The 18,941-nt window shown below is 42.9% G+C and overlaps 1 protein-coding gene across 1 annotated transcript; it reads left to right on the top strand.

Moving 5' to 3' along the window:
• The first annotated feature begins 11,392 nt into the window (after nucleotides 1-11,392).
• On the top strand, nucleotides 11,393-15,212 carry ripply3 (ripply transcriptional repressor 3). The gene is made up of 4 exons (XM_068040045.1): nucleotides 11,393-11,493; nucleotides 11,938-12,004; nucleotides 14,506-14,579; nucleotides 14,844-15,212. The coding sequence occupies exons 1-4, from the start codon at nucleotides 11,393-11,395 to the stop codon at nucleotides 15,040-15,042; spliced, it is 441 nt and encodes a 146-aa protein (XP_067896146.1). The 3' UTR covers nucleotides 15,043-15,212.
• The last annotated feature ends 3,729 nt before the right edge of the window (nucleotides 15,213-18,941 follow it).

Raw genomic sequence — 18,941 nt, forward strand, 5'->3', positions numbered from 1 at the left:
ATGGGTGGTTAATGGTCGGCACAGACTCGGTGGGCCGAAGGGCCTGTTTCAGTGCTGTATCTCTAAATCAAAATCAAAACTTTAAGCTACAATTAGTGTCTTCCACTTTGTAATCAGTTAACAAAATGAAATGAAATGGATTTATTAAAGGCTATATCCAGTTTGGAAAGAGATAGAAAATCAAAAGCCAACTGTCTGAAGTTGCATGTCACCAAAAATTGTGCTCTTTGAGCTGCTATGTCACATGGAGTGACTTTAATTGTACACGTACTGGTCTCCAGCAGCTTATCCAGCATGGGTTAGATTAGTGAGTTCTCACTTGACTCCTGTTCCTAGGCTGTATGGACCCATCAGGTGGCCACTTGAGGGAGACAACTGCAAAGAAGTCAGGGTTAGGACAAGGGCACACACTGAGGATGACAGCGATTTTTCGATATGCAGTAACTATAAAAGGGAAATAGAGACAGTAAAATTTTGGATAATTCAATATCAAAAATAGCCAGGTGTCCTGTAAGGTCCCATTCCACTGAAAGTTATGTCGGGGTTATTTTACCAAAAATTCTCACTCTTGCTGATTCCAACTGGTCTGTCCTTCACAGGTTGACCCCTCGAGTTTATTTCATTTCTCCCCAGCATAAGGCGTTACCTTTCTGCATACCTTTGGTATCAGAGGGACACGACAACAAGCAATGCAATGGGGAGGTTGCTACAGATGATGAGAAGCATAGAAAACTACAGGGGCTTCTCCATGTAATTATATAATACAAATGATGTGGTGAATTTCATTTGTAAGATCTTTTTCAGCCTAGAAAATCCCTGCTAAAATTAGTTTATAATTTTCTAAAAGCTTTATTATTGGCTATAGTTGCCACTGTCCAATCTCTCCTTGTGGCACCTTTTTTACTTTTTGGCCTCCTTGTCTCAAGAGACAGCAGGTAAGCACCTGGAGGTGGTCAGTGGTTTGTGGAGCAGCACCTGGAGTGGCTATAAAGGCCAATTCTAAAGTGACAGACTCTTCCACAGGCGCTGCAGGTAAAGTTGGTTGTCGGGGCTGTTACACAGTTGGCTCTCTCCTTACACTTCAGTCTCTTTTCCTGCCAACTGCTGCATTTCTTCGACTCGCCTCTCTTCAGCCCCACCTTTATAGCTGTCCGCCAATTCTGACGATCACTGGCAACTGGCTCCCCCAACTTGTGGTCAATGTCGCAGGATGTCATGTCACGTTTGCAAATATCTTTAAAGCGGAGACATGGGATGGCCGGTGGGTCTGATACCAGTGACGAGCTCACTCTACAATGTGTCCTTGGGGATCCTGCCATCTTCCATGCGGCTCACATGGCCAAGCCATCTCAAGTGCCGCTGGCTCAGTAGGTCGTACATGCTGGGGATGTTGGCTGCCTCGAGGACTTCTGCGTTGGAGATACGATCCTGCCACCTGATGCCAAGGATTCTCCAGAGACAGCAAAGATGGAATGCGTTGAGACGTCGCTCCTGGCTGACATACGTCGTCCAGGCCTCGCTGCCGTAGAGCAAGGTACTGAGGACACAGGCTTGAAACACTGGGACTTTTGTGTTCTGTGTCAGTGTGCCATTTTCCCATACCCTCTTGACCAGTCTGGACATAGCAGCAGACGTCTTTCCCATGCGCTTGTTGATTTCTGCATCAAGAGACAGGTTACTGGTGATGGTTGAGCCTAGGTAGGTGAACTCTTGAACCACTTCCAGAGCGTGGTCGCCGATAGTGATGGATGGAGCATTTCTGACGTCCTGTCCCATGATGTTCGTTTTCTTGAAACTGATGGTTAGGCCAAATTCGTTGCAGGCAGCCGCAATCCTGTCGATGAGTCTCTGCAGACACTCTTCTGTGTGGGATATTAATGCAGCATCGTCAGCAAAGAGGAGCTCCCTGATGAGGACTTTCCGTACTTTGGTCTTCGCTCTAAGATGGGCAAGGTTGAACAACCTGCCATCTGATCTTGTGTGGAGGAAAATTCCTTCTTCTGAAGACTTAAATGCGTGAGAGAGCAGCAGGGAGAAGAAAATCCCAATTATCGTATCAGACTGCAGTATTCCTGGATATAGTAACAAACAGATGGTGTGACATCACAGCAGCATATTAAAGAATGCATGTGATAATCCTTGTTCCATTAGTATGCTGAAGGGAAATTGAATTGGAGAAAGAAAGAAGTTGTGATTAGTAATAGCAGTTATTTGAGGCCAAAACATTGTATGTTTTCAAATTGATGCCAAAACATTGTATGTTTTAAAAAAGGAGTTAAATATAGCTCATGGGTCTAAACGGATCAAAAGGTATGGGGCGAAAGCCGGAACAGGCTATTGAGTTGGATGATCAGCCATGATCATAATGAATGGTGGAACAGGCTCAAAGGGCCGAATGGCCTACTCCTGCTCCTACTTTCTATGTTTCTATGTTATTTGAAATAGTTACAATATTTCAAGCCAAAATGGCAAATGGAAAGCACAAACAAAATTAAAGTATAAGATGCTAACCTCTAGGGAATAGGCAGTACCCTGATATAAGGGAAGAGGAGATGTTAGAAGTTCAGTCAATCGTCTTTGTTCAGTAGATCATGTCTTAGGAAATTTATCTTTGACAGAGGAAAAACCTAACGACACAATCCACCAGTTGCCCAGTGTGTAGCATATTCCCCAGAGTGATTTGGGGGGAAAATATCCAGAAAAGAGATCAGATAAAGTGTGCATATTCGCCAAAAACAGAAACTTTCACAACAACATGACCAACTAGGAGGATGGTAGCATAGTGGTAATGTTATTTGATCAGTAATCCAGAGGCCTGAACTAATGCTCTTAAGGTCCCGGAGGACTGGAGAATTGCTAATGTTGTCCCCTTGTTTAAGAAGGGTAGCAGGGATAATCCAGGTAATTATAGACCGGTGAGCCTGACGTCAGTGGTAGGGAAGCTGCTGGAGAAGATACTGAGGGATAGGATCTATTCTCATTTGGAAGAAAATGGGCTTATCAGTGATAGGCAACATGGTTTTGTGCAGGGAAGGTCATGTCTTACCAACTTAATAGAATTCTTTGAGGAAGTGACAAAGTTGATTGATGAGGGAAGGGCTGTAGATGTCATACACATGGACTTCAGTAAGGCGTTTGATAAGGTTCCCCATGGTAGGCTGATGGAGAAAGTGAAGGCGCATGGGGTCCAAGGTGTACTCGCTAGATGGATAAAGAACTAGCTGGGCAACAGGAGACAGAGAGTAGTAGTGGAAGGGAGTTTCTCAAAATGGAGACGTGTGACCAGTGGTGTTCCACAATGATCTGTGCTGGGACCACTGTTGTTTGTGATATACATAAATGATTTGGAGGAAGGTATAGGTGGTCTGATTAGCAAGTTTGCAGACGACACTAAGATTGGTGGAGTAGCAGATAGTGAAGGAGACTGTCAGAGAATACAGCAGAATATAGATAGATTGGAGAGTTGGGCAGAGAAATGGCAGATGGAGTTCAATCAGGGCAAATGCAAGGTGATGCATTTTGGAAGATCCAATTCAAGAGTGAACTATACAGTAAATGGAAAAGTCCTGGGGAAAATTGATGTACAGAGAGATTTGGGTGTTCAGGTCCATTGTTCCCCGAAGGTGACAACGCAGGTCAATAGAGTGGTCAAGAAGGCATACGGCATGCTTTCCTTCATCGGACGGGGTATTGAGTACAAGAGTTGGCAGGTCATGTTACAGTTGTATAAGACTTTGGTTCGGCCACATTTGGAATACTGCGTGCAGTTCTGGTCGCCACATTACCAAAAGGATGTGGATGCTTTGGAGAGGGTGCAGAGGAGGTTCACCAGGATGTTGCCTGGTATGGAGGGCGCTAGCTATGAAGAGAGGTTGAGTAGATTAGGATTATTTTCATTAGAAAGACGGAGGTTGAGGGGGGACCTGATTGAGGTGTACAAAATCATGAGAGGTATAGACAGGGTGGATAGCAAGAAGCTTTTTCCCAGAGTGGGGGATTCAATTACTAGGGGACACAAGTTCAAAGTGAAAGGGGAAAAGTTTAGGGGGGATATGCGTGGAAAGTTCTTTACGCAGAGGGTGGTGAGTGCCTGGAACGCGTTGCCAGCGGAGGTGGTAGATGTGGGCACGATAGCGTCTTTTAAGATATACCTAGACAGATACATGAATGGGCAGGAAGTAAAGAGATACAAACCCTTAGAAAATAGGCGACATGTTTAGATAGAGGATCTGGATCGGCGCAGGCTTGGAGGGCCAAAGGGCCTGTTCCTGTGCTGTAATTTTCTTTGTTCTTTGTTCTAAGGCATGAGTTCAAATTCCACCATGGCAGCTTGGGAAATTTAACTAATCAGGAATAACATATTAGTATTAATAATAATCATAAAACTACTGGATTGTTATAAAAAATCTATTTGGTTCACTATTGTCCTTCAGGGGAGGAAATCTACTATCCTTACCCAGTCTGGCCCACACGACTCTAGACCCACAGCAATGTGGTTGACTCTTAACTGCCCTCTGAAATGGTCTAGCAAGCCACTCAGGCAAGGACAATAAATACTGGCCTTGCCAGTGATGCTCACATCCCAAGAACAAATTTTAAAAAAAACTGGATCACAGCAAAGTTATATAGATTTCTTTTTTAATTTACGATGCTGACAGAAAGAGGGAAAGAGAAGTGAGGAAGAAAAGAATCAAAAGAGAGATACAAAGCATGTATGACAAAAGAATATAAAGAGACAGAAAAAATGGAAGACAAATAACAAGACAGAGAGAAAGAGACAAAATAATTGGTAAGTAGAAACCAACAGAGAGATAGAGTTCAGGAAATAATTGCCTTTATTGTTAACTTTGTCTGTGAGCAAGTTCACAAGAGAGTGGTTAATATATCTGAGTATATTTGAATAACAAAGTAAATAATGCATCCATCAACCATAAATGAAATAATAGATATGCATGCAATCTGCCATAATTTTAATGTTGTATCTCAAAACAAATACAAAATATATTAAAGAGGCCAGGCCAACACAGCGAGGAAGTGGATTGGGCCCCCAGTGTTCCCACCACTGACCTTGCTGTCAGCAGGCAGCCTCTGGACACCATGGTTTTCTGCCATTTCTCCTGGCTGGAATGGCTGGGAAGTCAGCCAGTGGGATTTAAATGGGATCCAAAAGTTAAAACACCCCAGGCCTCATATTGGAGTAGTGGGTATGTTCCTAACTCACACTGATGCTCACCCTCTAAAAACTGTCCCACAGTTAAAATCAGGACCACCACCGAGTATAGCAATAATCTATACAGACCAGAATTTACAGGTTCATTGCTAAGTCTGTGCTCAGTTGACTGATCTCAACTGAAAAGGAAGATGAACTTTCATTTATTTGGCAATTGTTGGAATGGGAAGTGGAAAACTCAGCCAAGGTTCTCATCCCTGATCACTCTCTAGTGGCAAAAGCTGGAAAGTGCATGTATGGACATAAGGGGAAGACACGGTGAACTCAGCTGTAATGATTCCATGGTCAAATAGGCTACGGTTACACTATTCCTCACTTCACACATGAAAAGTGACCATTTAAAAAGATAAAAGATTACGGCTGGCACCTGCAGAAAAGTAGCACCTTGAGGAGAAGAAAGAGAGGAAAAAACTTCAAAAAATAATCGATTGAACACCTCATGCAATTAGAACATTTCATGAAAGATGGTACATTTTTCTTCAAATATTGATATATTTAATGCTCATTATTATGGGATGTTAGCTGGTTTTGATGGCAAAATTTGTTGAAAGCATCTCTACAATACATTTAGAGATGAAAAATGTACATATATTGTGTTTGACTTTTAAACCTGGCCTCCACATATCAAGCTGGAGGGGGCAGGGAGCAGATTTATTTTGAACTCAAAAAAAAAGGTCAACTAAACATCCCCAGGTAAGTGCTAATTTAAAATACCCCTGTCAAAACACAATTATTTACCACTGACAGGTCCAGTCATCTCTGCTCGGTAAATATGTCCAGAAGTGTCCAATTACACAATAACTCACAACCACAGGGTCTGGGACTCGTAAATGAGGACTGATAAATATCCTGAAGGGCTGACAGAGAACCTGTGGAACAGAAATTCCTGTATTAGCGAGAGGCCACCTTGGGGCAGAAGCATAGATTTAAAACAGAGTCATATTCACAATAATTATGTTTCTGAACAGTTTGAAAGACAACTCAACCATGGAACATTAAGAATTAAAATGGAAATCTCCTAGGGCCATGGCTTTGGTTAATTCAGCCAAGACTACCATTCCCTATGGAAGGGTGTTTTTCCTCTATTCCTTCTTTGAAGGCTTTGACTCATGCTTGGATACAATTGTTAGGCACCCAGTTCTCTCATATTTCACCAGAGTAGTCATTTTTCTTGATTGAGCCTACATATTGATCCTGTCTTCATACAATTTCCAAGTATGCATACTTTCTAGCAGGGGCCATTGGATAGTGATCAAAGTGGAAATCCTAGCTAATGTTTCCCTCCCTAGTCCAGTAGTGCTGAGGCTAATTGTAAGGCCTTTACTGTTAACATTACCGAACTCAGCAAGAACTATAACTAAACCGGGGACTGTTTCATCTGGTCGTTCTACCTTTATCAACTGAACAAGACTACAATTTTCAAAGTGATTGCCGACCAGAACTACAACTGTGTCTTCCTACCCACCTACCCTGATACATGCAATAGGCTTAGTCTCAGAAGTGTTCAAGATCTGTTTGAGGGTGACCCAGCCACAAATTCTCCTTAATTTTCTGTGGAGAAGTTTCTTGACTTCCACTTCTCCCCTCCACCCCTGCCAACAATCACATATTTCATATTGGTCATTCACTTTGCAGAGAATCCCAGGCATAAAGTTGCAACCTACCCATCTGTAAAACAACTAGTTTTAATCTAATTGTCACTAACCTGAAACATTAACTCTGCTTCTCTCTCCACAGATGCTGCCAGACCTGTTGGGTATTTCCAGCATTTCTTGTTTTTATTTCAGATTTCCAGCATCTGCAGTATTTTGCTTTTATTTTATTAATCCTAATGCAGTTCACCATTGTGCTGCCATAGATTTTTCTTTTAATCTGAGCAACATAAAGTCTTTAATCAAACACACAAAAAGTTGGAGATACTCAATGGATCAGGGAGAATCTGTGGAGAAACAGAAGAGTCATTTGATGCTTCAGGTCCTGAGTATTTCCAGCTTTTTCTGTTTTTATTTTCAGATTTCCAACATCTATTGTATTTTGCTTTTTGTCCATATAAAGTCCCTTAAACTGAGGGTAGCAGATTTAAGTCTAGACATGACATTACAATGGATTTGTATCTACATATAAACACTGTAATCCTATTATACAAGACTAAACAGTTACTGGATAGACAGGCCCTTGTTGGCAGCATCTAATATCTTTGAATTAGGAATTTAGAATCTAAACTGCCCTTGTAATGATTATACACAGACCTTTTATTTAAAAAAGAATTGGGTAATTTCTGTACTCATCAAGGCAAGGAATGTTTGCAGTGGGAAATGGGATACTTTCCCATTTCAGGCATTCAGTGTCGGCATCAAGTACTTTCGGGTCAAGCACTGGTGTGGTAGCCAGTTTCAGAGTAAATATATCTTTACTCTGTCTTAACGAAGTACCCAGTTCCGGTCCAGACCTAGCCTCAAGAACACATTGGGCTGAATTTTAATCGGTGTTGCGCGCCAGCCAGCACGCTTTCAACTTGGCGGCCTTCGGACACGGAAGTGCTGCCCAGGAACCCCCACGATATTATGCGTGGGGTCTCATTTAAATAGAGGGGGCGGAGCAGCTGCCCTCGAGGACGTGTAGGGAGCGGCTGCCACATCCCCAGCAACAGCGTCCGGCCCCACCGCGCAGGCACCAGTGCCATTTTTAGAGGGCTTTAAGCCCTTAGAATTAATTTTAATTTTTACAGGTACACATAATTCAAGACTTTGTATTAATAATCAATAAAGATGTGGAGGCCCTTCCCCAACCCCCAATGGTCATTTAAGTGGCACTGATTGTCAAAAAATACTTCATTCCCTTCCTGAACTTTCCCCCCCAACCTACTAACATTTGGCTTCTAACCCCTTCCCACCATTCACACAACCAATTAAATTTGTTTTCCCCACTGCCCCACCTCTCCTGCCCTGAAAATTTTATTCCTCTCCCCTCCCCTCCCCACCAGGTCTTCGCCTCGGAACTCCATATGGAGTTCTGAAGGTGCGCAAAGCACGAATGGCGGCTGTAAAATCAGCATTGGACAGCCGCTGCCTGCAGGTAAGTTTATTTGCATCTCATTTAGTGTCATTTGCATATGTATATGAAGGGCCCGGCACAGGTGAGGGGGTGACACCACAATGAGGTCCCTCTGCCACCAGTAATATACGGCGGGCCCTTCTCAACGTCACAGGTCGAGGCGGGTCTCTCCCCGCAGAATTTGACTAGCCCCTTCGCTGGGACCCACGGTGTTGAGGGACCGGTAAAGTTCAGCCCTTTCTCTACTGCATCAGTATGATATTTCCACTAATCTGTACTCTTTCTAAGTGACATTACCAATTTTATACTGTGGGCCCATGGTCACCAGGAATGAGGTTTTGATTTAAAAATGGAAAATGTCTGAAATACTCAGTGCTGATGAAAGGTCACCGACCTGAAACGTTAACTCTGTTTCTCTCTCCACGGGTGCTTTCTGCCAAGTATTTCCAGCATTTTCTGTTTTTATTTCAGATTTCCAGCATCTGTAGCATTTTGCTTTTGCACCAGGTTTTGATTGTTCAAATGAATTTCACGTAGGATGGACCACAGCAGGCTGCAGAGAGGGAATTTTCATCCTGTCAGTCAGAGCTCTATTCGCACTCAGGTTCCAAAACTGAAAGGAAGTGTTTATTAACCCAATGCACCATTGTATCCCCCAGTAATGATACAGTTCTGCTTTGTAATACTTCAATGAAAAATTAATCTTGGCACATAACATCGACAACTTGTATTTATATAGTGCCTTTAATGTAATAAAATGTCCCAAAGTGCTTCACAGGAGTATTATAAAGAAAAAATTGATATAATTTAATAGAACTGTAAGGGCAGTAATTCTATCAGCAGCCCATTATTGATCCTTATGATTGTTGCATTATTCAAAGTTTACATAATTTTCTCCTTGAACCCTCCACACACACCCCCGCCCACCCACACTCACCCTGCCTTCCCATCACCAGAGAGGACAATGCTGGTGAAGTCAAGGAGGCGCAAGGAGTCAGTGAGACAGAGGATATGCAGCAATTAAGGGGAGACTAGGAGAGGTAGAAGGACTGGAAATTTCAGCAAAAAATGGAGAAAGGAGTGCCTGGCCAATTCACAATACAATAAAACGCTGATTCCAGCATCTGCAGTGGGGAGTGGTGCTTGCAGAAAGCACATGTTCAGAAATTCTGGGCCTTGTATACATCACATAGCACATTTAAGTTCCAGGGTCCCGAACCTGACACCGCCCTGAATTCCGGGTCAGGAACCCAAAAGCGGCCATGGTGGGACCCTGGAGGGGATTTTTGAGGAGTGGCCAATTAAGAGGCAGTCTCTATAAGCCCTGTTCAATTAAGGATGTTGGGAGGGCCAATGGGAGTGCCCAAGGCTCTGGGTAGCTGGCAGCCCCACTATGAAAGGTGCCCTCTGAAGACATGTAAATAATACAAAATATACTGTGGCCACAGCTGCCGGGCCATCATTGCGGAGGGTGAACACCACCACAAGATGGCCTGTAGGCGCGGCTATGGCCCTCGTAGCCCAATGGATCCATGTTGGACTGCTTTGCAGGCTGCACCTTTGCCCCATCCAGCAAAGACCTCCTGCCGGGAGGCCAACAACATTCCATCTACAGGCTCCAGCCACATTGTGGGGGGGGGGGGGCCCCAACGGCCATCCGGAAAATCCAGACGGCCTGTGAAGAATGCCATCAACTGGCACTTTAATTAGCCTAACTGGTTAACCGCCACTGGCAGCTGGTAGAGAGAAATTGCTGGCACACACACCTCTACCTCGAGATGAAAATTCAGCTCTCTGAGTATGCAAGCTGTGATTTAACATCCATTAATCAATTGGACTGTAAACCTGTGATTTTCTAAGGTGTACTCCCAGTAAGTATCACTTCCCACTAATAGCACTGAATCCCGGAAACATCCCTTGTAAACGACTGAGAATTCCAACAGGGAATGGGGAACCTGGTGGCTAGCCATTGTACATAGCCATAACCAACTGCTGATTGTATGTTGTGCAGTTAACACCTTGTACGCATCACATAGCATGTGTAACGGCTGGTTCATTCCATGTGCAACACACTGCAGACCTGTGTTACCCTGAATTTTATCCTATTTGTAACACATTGTAGACCTCCATAACTTTTTTAATGGTGGACTGAGTATGAGACGAGAGAAAAACACTTCAGGGTGCAACAGGCACCATCTTTGCCTGTTAACCAAACGAGACCCGCAGAACCAAATCCGGTGGGAGTCTCAGAAACTGAGGCTTCGGCAAACTGTGTGAATGGATAACGCTGTCGAACTTCAAGTGAATATCACATCAAGTTTTATTCATATGGAGTGAGACTCACTCACTTTGGTTTAAAATCTGTTCAATCCCGTGTGTTTGAATATGCTGGTTATTCTATCTCTTTCTCATCATGAATCTCACTCCTCGTTATTCTCATGCTGACAGTTCTAGTCAAAATCTGTAGTACTTATCTAGATCTTAGCATGAAAAATCAGTTCAAAATGATAACGAGTATTCTCCTTAGACTCCTACCCTATACTTTGTTAACAATCATGGTCCTTAATAATTGTTTGATGTGACTGAGGACAGAGCTGGCGCATTGAGTGTAGATAGGATTATTGATACTACACGGGGACAGATCTATTTAATAGGACTGGTTTATGGGGGAACTGTTTATTCATCTGTTGAAGACTTGAAATGCACGATAGGTGTCGGGAGGGGTCCAAAAGCAAACTGTTTGAAGGAGAAGCTTGACTCTTTGTACCAGTACTGAATATATCAGGGACAAAACCTGAGTTTGAAAATTGATTCCTTATAAGAATCTGCTTCCGACAAGGTGTTTGGAATGGGCTATAATTTTGGTGCTGAGGATATAGCAAAAGGCTTCAGCGACACCATGTGCAGCAAAGAGCCCGCGTAAGCAGCGCGGGTAAAATTATAAGGGATCCTTCAGAGATACCGCAATGAACCAAAGAGAAGCACACGCCCCCCACCCGGGTGGGTTTATTTGTCCTGTTTGAGGATCCTCGATAAGACCTGAAGGGTGAGTGAGGAGATGTCATTGTTGGCTGGGCTCTGTAGCTGGCTGGCTGAAGGAGTGATATCATGGACACTGCACTTTACTGTGTCCGGACCGAAGTGACACTGACCTGCCGCTGCTGCAGTGGACGGCAAGCAGGAACCGGGGATCCAGGCCAGACTGAGCAGTAAGCTTTAACTCTTCCATCATTTTATAAAGTAGACCTTTCGTACCTTTTACAGAAATTTCCCATTTTAAATTTGACATTACCACGTGAAACTAAAGCCAGTGTCATAATGTGACTCGGCATTGAGAAGTAACAGGAATAATTGCTAGTTTAAAAAAAATCTGTTGTGGAGTTCCATTCCTCAAAACTAAAACAATTAAAGATCAGCTCAGAAACCTTTAATGGTATTTAACTTCTAATAACACTATGTGAATGAAGTATTACAATAATAAGTTCTCTAATACTCTGGACTTACAGAGTAAGTTCCTTGTGCTGGAAATTGTTCAATGTTATGATATTAAAAACTGCCTGGAAAAGAGTTTTGTTCCTTTCCTGGATTTATTTATTTATTTGATCAGCCCTGCCCTGCTAACATTACCTGCGGTTTTGCTTCTTTGTGTACAGTCCCTCGGCGTTGTGGAGACCCTGGATGATTACAGCCAGAGACACCGAAAAGCAGAGACAGAGCTCGGTAAGAAGGATTCTTGTGTCCGCACCTGTTCACTATGAGTTCCCTCAATTCGCCCAGTGAACCTTCACTGAGGCGCATTAAACTGAGCTGCAGCCATCTATTATTGGGACTTCACATGAGCTGAGATTGCACATGAGATCTTTATAGCTCATACAGAGATAATATCGCACATAGAAAAACAATACGAACAGGGGATGCTGGAAAAACAGCACATCTGTCAATATCTGAGAAAAGATGATCATTTCAACATAATTGCAAAATCTATCTTTTCACTTTCAAATACCCATTAATCTAAGTCTATATCCAGCATTTTCTGTTATTTCTGTTGTAGCTATCAAGCATTTTTAAAAAATATTTTTATTGCCTCTATAAACATCCACCATTTTCTGTTTGTCGATTGGCTGCTTGTAAATGGCATTTTCTGTTTGCATTTTCATTATGTATAACCAGCACTTTCTGTTTGCACTACGGCTGTGTATTTCCAGCCTTTTCTGTTGGTATTTCCACGGTCTTTATCCAGTATTCTCTGTATTTCCAGTGGCATATCAATCATTCATTGTTTATATTTCTACTAAGTATATCCATTATTTCTGTTTGGGGATCCTGAATCGCCAACTTGATTGAATGTGTTCAGAAGATTATGAAGTTGTTAGCTGATCGAAGCCCAGTAGATGTAACGTAGCTCGATCTTCGAATAGCCTCCAATAAAGTGTCACACAAAAGAGTTGCATCTTGTGATATTGGACCCGCAGATCTTAGGTTAGATGAAGAATTAATTGTTGTATTCACACATACAGAGGGTTGGTAGTAATGGCTCTCTGCCGGGGCCAGTCACTAATGGAGGCCAACTGGGATCAGTATTTTTTGGAACATTGCTCTTTGCCATCTTTATTAATGGTCTGGATAAAGGCACTGGGGAAATTACTTACAATGTTGGGCTCACACAAATAAGTGTGTGGGAGTTAGGACCTAGGCATAGTGAGTCAAAGGACCTGTATCTAGCGGATGGCTTTCAATATATCTATTTGCAGCATGATGCAATGGGGCGAGATAACACACTCAAGCTGGCTGAGCAACAGAGGCACCCAGGGTTGTAGTTCATGAATTATTGAAGTTCGGGTGTCGTAAGGCTGTAGAAAAAGCAAATGTGATGTTAGGATGTGTTGCTAGGACAATTAGATATACAACTGGCAGTACAAGCCTTTTCTCATACGAGCCTTTGGTTCGGCTGCATCTTGAGTACTGTGTCCAGTTTTGGCCCTCACACGTAGTAGGTGATATCACAGACTTTGAAAAAAGTTCAGAGGCAATGTAATCGATTGATACCTAGTTTAAGGGACTTCAGTTTTAAGGACATAAGTAATAGGAGCAAGAGTAGACATAGGGCCCCTCAATATGATCATGGCTGATCTTCTGCCTCAATTCCACTTTCCTGCCCGCTCTCCATATCCCTTGATTCCCTAAGAAACCAAATATCTATCTCAGCCGTAAATACACTCAACCATAGAGCCTAAACAACCCTCTGGGGCTGAGAATTCCAAAGCTTCACAATCCTTTGACTGAAGACTTTTAGTTTAGTTTAGAGATACAGCACTGAAACAGGCCCTTCGGCCCACCGAGTCTGTGCCGACCATCAACCACCCATATATACTAATCCTACACTAATCCCATATTCTTACCACATCCCCACCTGTCCCTATATTTCCCTACCACCTACCTATACTAGGGGCAATTTATAATGGCCAATTTACCTACCAACCTGCAAGTCTTTTGGCTTGTGGGAGGAAACCGGAGCACCTGGAGAAAACCCACGCAGACACAGGGAGAACTTGCAAACTCCACACAGGCAGTCCTAAATGATCCTGAGACTGTGCCCCCTTGTTCTTTTAGAGATACAGCACTGAAACAGGCCCTTCGGCCCACCGAGTCTGTGCCGACCATCAACCACCCACTTATACTAATCCTACATTAATCCCATATTCCTACCACATCCCCACCTGTCCCTATATTTTCCCTACCACCTACCTATACTAGGGGCAATTTCTAATGGCCAATTTACCTATCAACCTGCAAGTCTTTGGCATGTGGGAGGAAACCGGAGCACCCGGAGGAAACCCACGCAGACACAGGGAGAACTTGCAAACTCCACACAGGCAGTACCCGCTAGATCCCCCAACCAGGAATCTAACCAGGCAAATTGAGATAGTTACTGCCGGATAGTTAGTTACACGATAGCACTGTCGCTATCTCAAACAGCAGAGCTAGGAGCTCAGTGGCTTCAAACTACACTGCATTTTACTTGGACATCAGTCAGACACGCATTCTCGGCACCAGCGGATTTATCCGCGGGCTGAAGTGTTTCTGAGGAGGGCCTGGTTTTGCTTGGCGTTTTGAGTAGGTGCTTATGATAATGAGATATAAGTTCATGTCTGACGGTGTGTTTCTATGCTAACACCTAACGATTCTTCTTTTTAAAAAATATTCTTGTTTACTCCATACAGTTTGGTTCAGTTCCTGGTGGTTTTGGAAGCAACTCTGAGACCAGGCAACCCTTGGGATTTCAGCACCCAGTCAGGTGGGTAACAACCACAGCCCATTCTGTCCAACTCCGCCTGCAACCTTCATTAAAAATATTCCTTTACAATGATTAGCAGCCGCCAAGTTAGAAACATATATCTGCATTTATCAGCCCAATGTAAAACAATGAAGCATGTTATTAAATGCTTTTTAAAGGCTACTATATTTTTGATACAATTGCAGCAAAGAAAAAAAATCTGCGCAGATCGCTGTAACTGACTCTCATGGGCAGCCCTGTTAATACTTCTGTTTGACTTTCCAGGCTGTATCTGCCCAGATCCAAAGCTGAACATTACCTGCATCACATGGGAGAAAAAGTTCTAGCTAGCTTCCCGGTTCAGGCAACAATTCATTTCTATAACGACGATTCCGATACGGAGGAGGAGGAGGAGGAGCTCAGGTGCTCTGGCTTAGAACCAGAAAATGCTCCGGAAACAACGGAGATGTTTTGGAAACAGTGAGGAGAGTCAGAGGACGAGATGGATCAGCTTTAAAGCGGAAAAGCTCGTCTTCCGAAAGTGATACCACAGCAACAAAACTAAGGCCAACTCAGATCTCTGCTCCTTGTTTTCAATTGTAGCTGTAACTTATACCGGTGCAATTTGGTATTTGTATTTATCACTGCAAGGAAATGACATTGTTGCACTGTTGTGTATGTATATATGAATATATTTTGCACAATGTATTTTATTACTGTAAGAAATTTTAAAAACCTTTCACGTGAGGATCAGATTTAACACAGAGGATCCTACAAAGCACAGTGATTTTCTAAGTCTGTTAAGTTTATTATATACTAGTCTTAAAAGAACTTTCGTTGCTGTGATATAACATTATGTGTGTGTTAGTGCCTGTAGGTGGTGCAATGGTCTCGAATACTGTCCCGCTGGAGCCAGGATCTGGGTTTGAATCCTGCTCGGGCGCAAGAATAAAGTTTCTGTTTTATAGACATTTTACGCGAAAACTGTAGCATCGGTGCAAAATGGTTTCACTTCACACATATGTTGCCTTTATAGACTCGCACCAAGTCCCATTCCCCTATAACCCCGTGCTCACTGACCTATATTGGCTCCCAGTCAAGCAAGTATCGATTTTAAATTCTCATCCTGGCTTTCAAATCCCTCCATGACCTCACCCCCACCCCCATCTCTGTGATCTCTTCCAGCCCCACAGCCCTCCTAAATATCTGCACTCTTCCAATTCTGGCGTCTTGAGCATCCCTGATTTTAATCACTCCACCATTGGTGGCCATGCGTTCAGTTGCCTAGATCCCAAGCTCTGGAATATCCTCCCTAATACCTCCCCGCCTCTTCACTTCACTTTCCTTTAAGACACTCCGAAGAACTCACCTCTTTGACCAAGCTTTTAGTCATCTGACCTAATATCTTCTTTTGTGGTCCAGTGTCATACTTTGTTTTGTAATGCTCCTGTGAAACACCTTGGGAGGTTTTATTACATTAAAGGTGATATATAACACTATATGTCCATCAAGTCCATGCCGACTCTCCACAGAATGATCCAGTCAGTCCCACTCTCCCGCTTGATCCCCATAGCCCTGCAAGTTTATTTCCTTCAATTGCCCATCCAATTTCCTTTTGAAATCATTGATTGTTACTGCTTCCACCACCCTCATGGGCAGCGAGTTCCAGGTCATTACCACTTGTGTTATTATGACCGAGGCGGGAGGAGTGATCAGCTATGATCTTACAGAATGGCAGAGCAAGCTAGAGGGGCCAAATGGTCTGCTCCTGTTCCTATTTTTATATACTTACATGACTTGCTCATAATGGATATTGGGCATTCAGGCCTAAAAACACAAAACTTGAAACTTTCTCTGAATGTTAATTGGATTTTTGGGGGAGTGAAGGAATGAAATAAAACTTTCTGTGGAGCAATATGCTTCTTAATAAAAAGTCAGTAAAAAAATATTTTCAAGGTGTGGACCACTTGAAATATTGTGAACTTTAAGGAGGATAGTGATAGCCTTCAAGAGACCATAGGCAGCGTGGTGGAATGGCGGACACCTAAAAAATGAAATTTAATCCAGAAAAATGTGAAGTGATACATTTTAATGGGAAGAATGAGGAGGGGCAATGTAAACTAAAGGGACAATTCTAGACTGGGTGCAGGAACAGAGAGACCTGGGGTATATGTGCACAAATGGTTGAATGTGACAGGGCAGGTTGAGAAAGTGGTTAGAAAGGTATATAGATTCCTGGGCTTTAGAACTAGTGGGGTAGAGTACAAAAACAAGGAAGTTATGAACATTTATAAAACACTGGTTCAGCCTCAACTAGAGTACTGTGTCCAATTTTGGGCACCGCTCTTTAAGAGGATGTGAAAGCTTTAGAGAGGGTGCAGAAAAAATTATGAGAATGGTTCCAGGGATGAGGGACTTCAGATATGAGGATAGACTGGAGAGGTTGGGGTTGCTCTCCTTAGAGAAGAGAAGGTTGAGAGTAGATTTGATAGAAGTGTTCAAAATCATGAGGGGTCTAGACAGAGTAGATAGAGAGAAATTGTTCCCTTTGGCAGAGGGTTTGAGATTGGGAAGGCACAGATTTAAGGTGATTGGCAAAAGAAGCAATGGTGACATGAGAAAACATTTTTCACACAGCAGGTGGTTAGGATCTGGAATGCACTGTCTGTGAGTGTATTGGAGGCAGATTCAATTGTAGCTTTCAGAAGGGAATTGGATAAGCACCTCCAGGTAAAAATTTGCAGGGTTATGGGGGAACAGCAGAAGAGTCGGACTAACCGAAGTGCTCTTTGCAGAGAGTCGGTGTGGACTTGATAGGCCAAAAGGCCTCCTTCTGTGCTGTATATATTCTGTAATTCTATGAGTTCCTGGCCCAGGATATAAAAGTAATTCTTCTTTGAACATAAGTGAAAAAAGAAGACAAATTGGTTTGAATTCCTACAAGTTGTGCCATGAAAGTGTTTCATTGTTGGTGTTCAGTTGAATGTTATTGGTCACTGACCATAGCATTCAGTGACGCCTATCATTAGTTCTTTGAAGTTCTGTTGACAATTATAAACATTTTTATGCAGATTACAAGGATATAATTTCTTCTCTACTTCCATAAATCCATAAATTGAAAGAAATGATAAAATTCAAAAGTAGATACAACTTTATGTCTATTGGAACTCTGCTAAACTTAATGCGGAAAAGTGCGAGGTGATTCACTTTGGAAGGAGTAACAGGAATGCAGAGTACTGGGCTAATGGGAAGATTCTTGGTAGTGTAGATGAACAGAGAGATCTTGGTGTCCAGGTGCATAAATCCCTGAAGGTTGCAACCCAGGTTAATAGGGCAGTTAAGAAGGCATATGGTGTGTTAGCTTTTATTAGTAGGGGGATCGAGTTTTGGAGCCACGAGGTCATGCTGCAGCTGTACAAAACTCTGGTGAGACCGCACCAGGAGTATTGTGTGCAGTTCTGGTCACCGCATTATAGGAAGGATGTGGAAGCTATGGAAAGGGTGCAGAGGAGATTTACTAGGATGTTGCCTGGTATGGAGGGAAGGTCTTACGAGGAAAAGCTGAGGGACTTGAGGTTGTTTTCGTTGGAGAGAAGGAGGAGGAGAGGTGACTTAATAGAGACATATAAGATAATCAGAGGGTTAGATAGGGTGGATAGTGAGAGTCTTTTTCCTCGGATGGTGATGGCAAACACGAGGGGACATAGCTTTAAGTTGAGGGGTGATAGATATAGGACAGATGTCAGAGGTAGTTTCTTTACTCAGAGAGTAGTAGGGGCGTGGAACGCCCTGCCTGCAGCAAATGTAGACTTGCCAACTTTAAGGGCATTTAAGTGGTCATTGGATAGACATATGGATGAAAATGGAATAGTGTAGGTCAGATGGTTTCACAGGTCGGCGCAACATCGAGGGCCGAAGGGCCTGTACTGCGCTGTAATGTTCTAATTCTAATTCTAATTCTAAACTGTATTCCTCGGTATTTGCGCTTTGAGCCTTATTCCTGTGTCTGCTGTGTTATTTGGCTGCAACTTGTAATGCTACATTTTTCAAGTACATTTTTATACTTACTTTGTCTTTTCATATTTGATGCCACATTTGTTTGACTCAACTGACTCCCCACTCTCATATCAAATATATTTGTGTTTACGTTCAGTAACCCATGCTTATTAATCACCTTGGACTCTTGCCAGTATTAATGCAGAATTCAAGCCAGGACTTGTGGACACTCCCTACCTACAATTGTGAAAGCATTAAAGAGGATGCAGTGTACCCATTGGTATGGATTTTCTTCCTGTCCTCAAGTTACTGACATGAGCAAGTGATGGTCATTCTGGTGCAGTGGGTGTTGCTGTCTTTCTGAAAATGATAGATGGCTTCAGGGGT

This window comes from Heterodontus francisci, chromosome 10 (assembly GCF_036365525.1).
Source record: "Heterodontus francisci isolate sHetFra1 chromosome 10, sHetFra1.hap1, whole genome shotgun sequence".
Lineage (NCBI taxonomy): Eukaryota > Metazoa > Chordata > Chondrichthyes > Heterodontiformes > Heterodontidae > Heterodontus > Heterodontus francisci.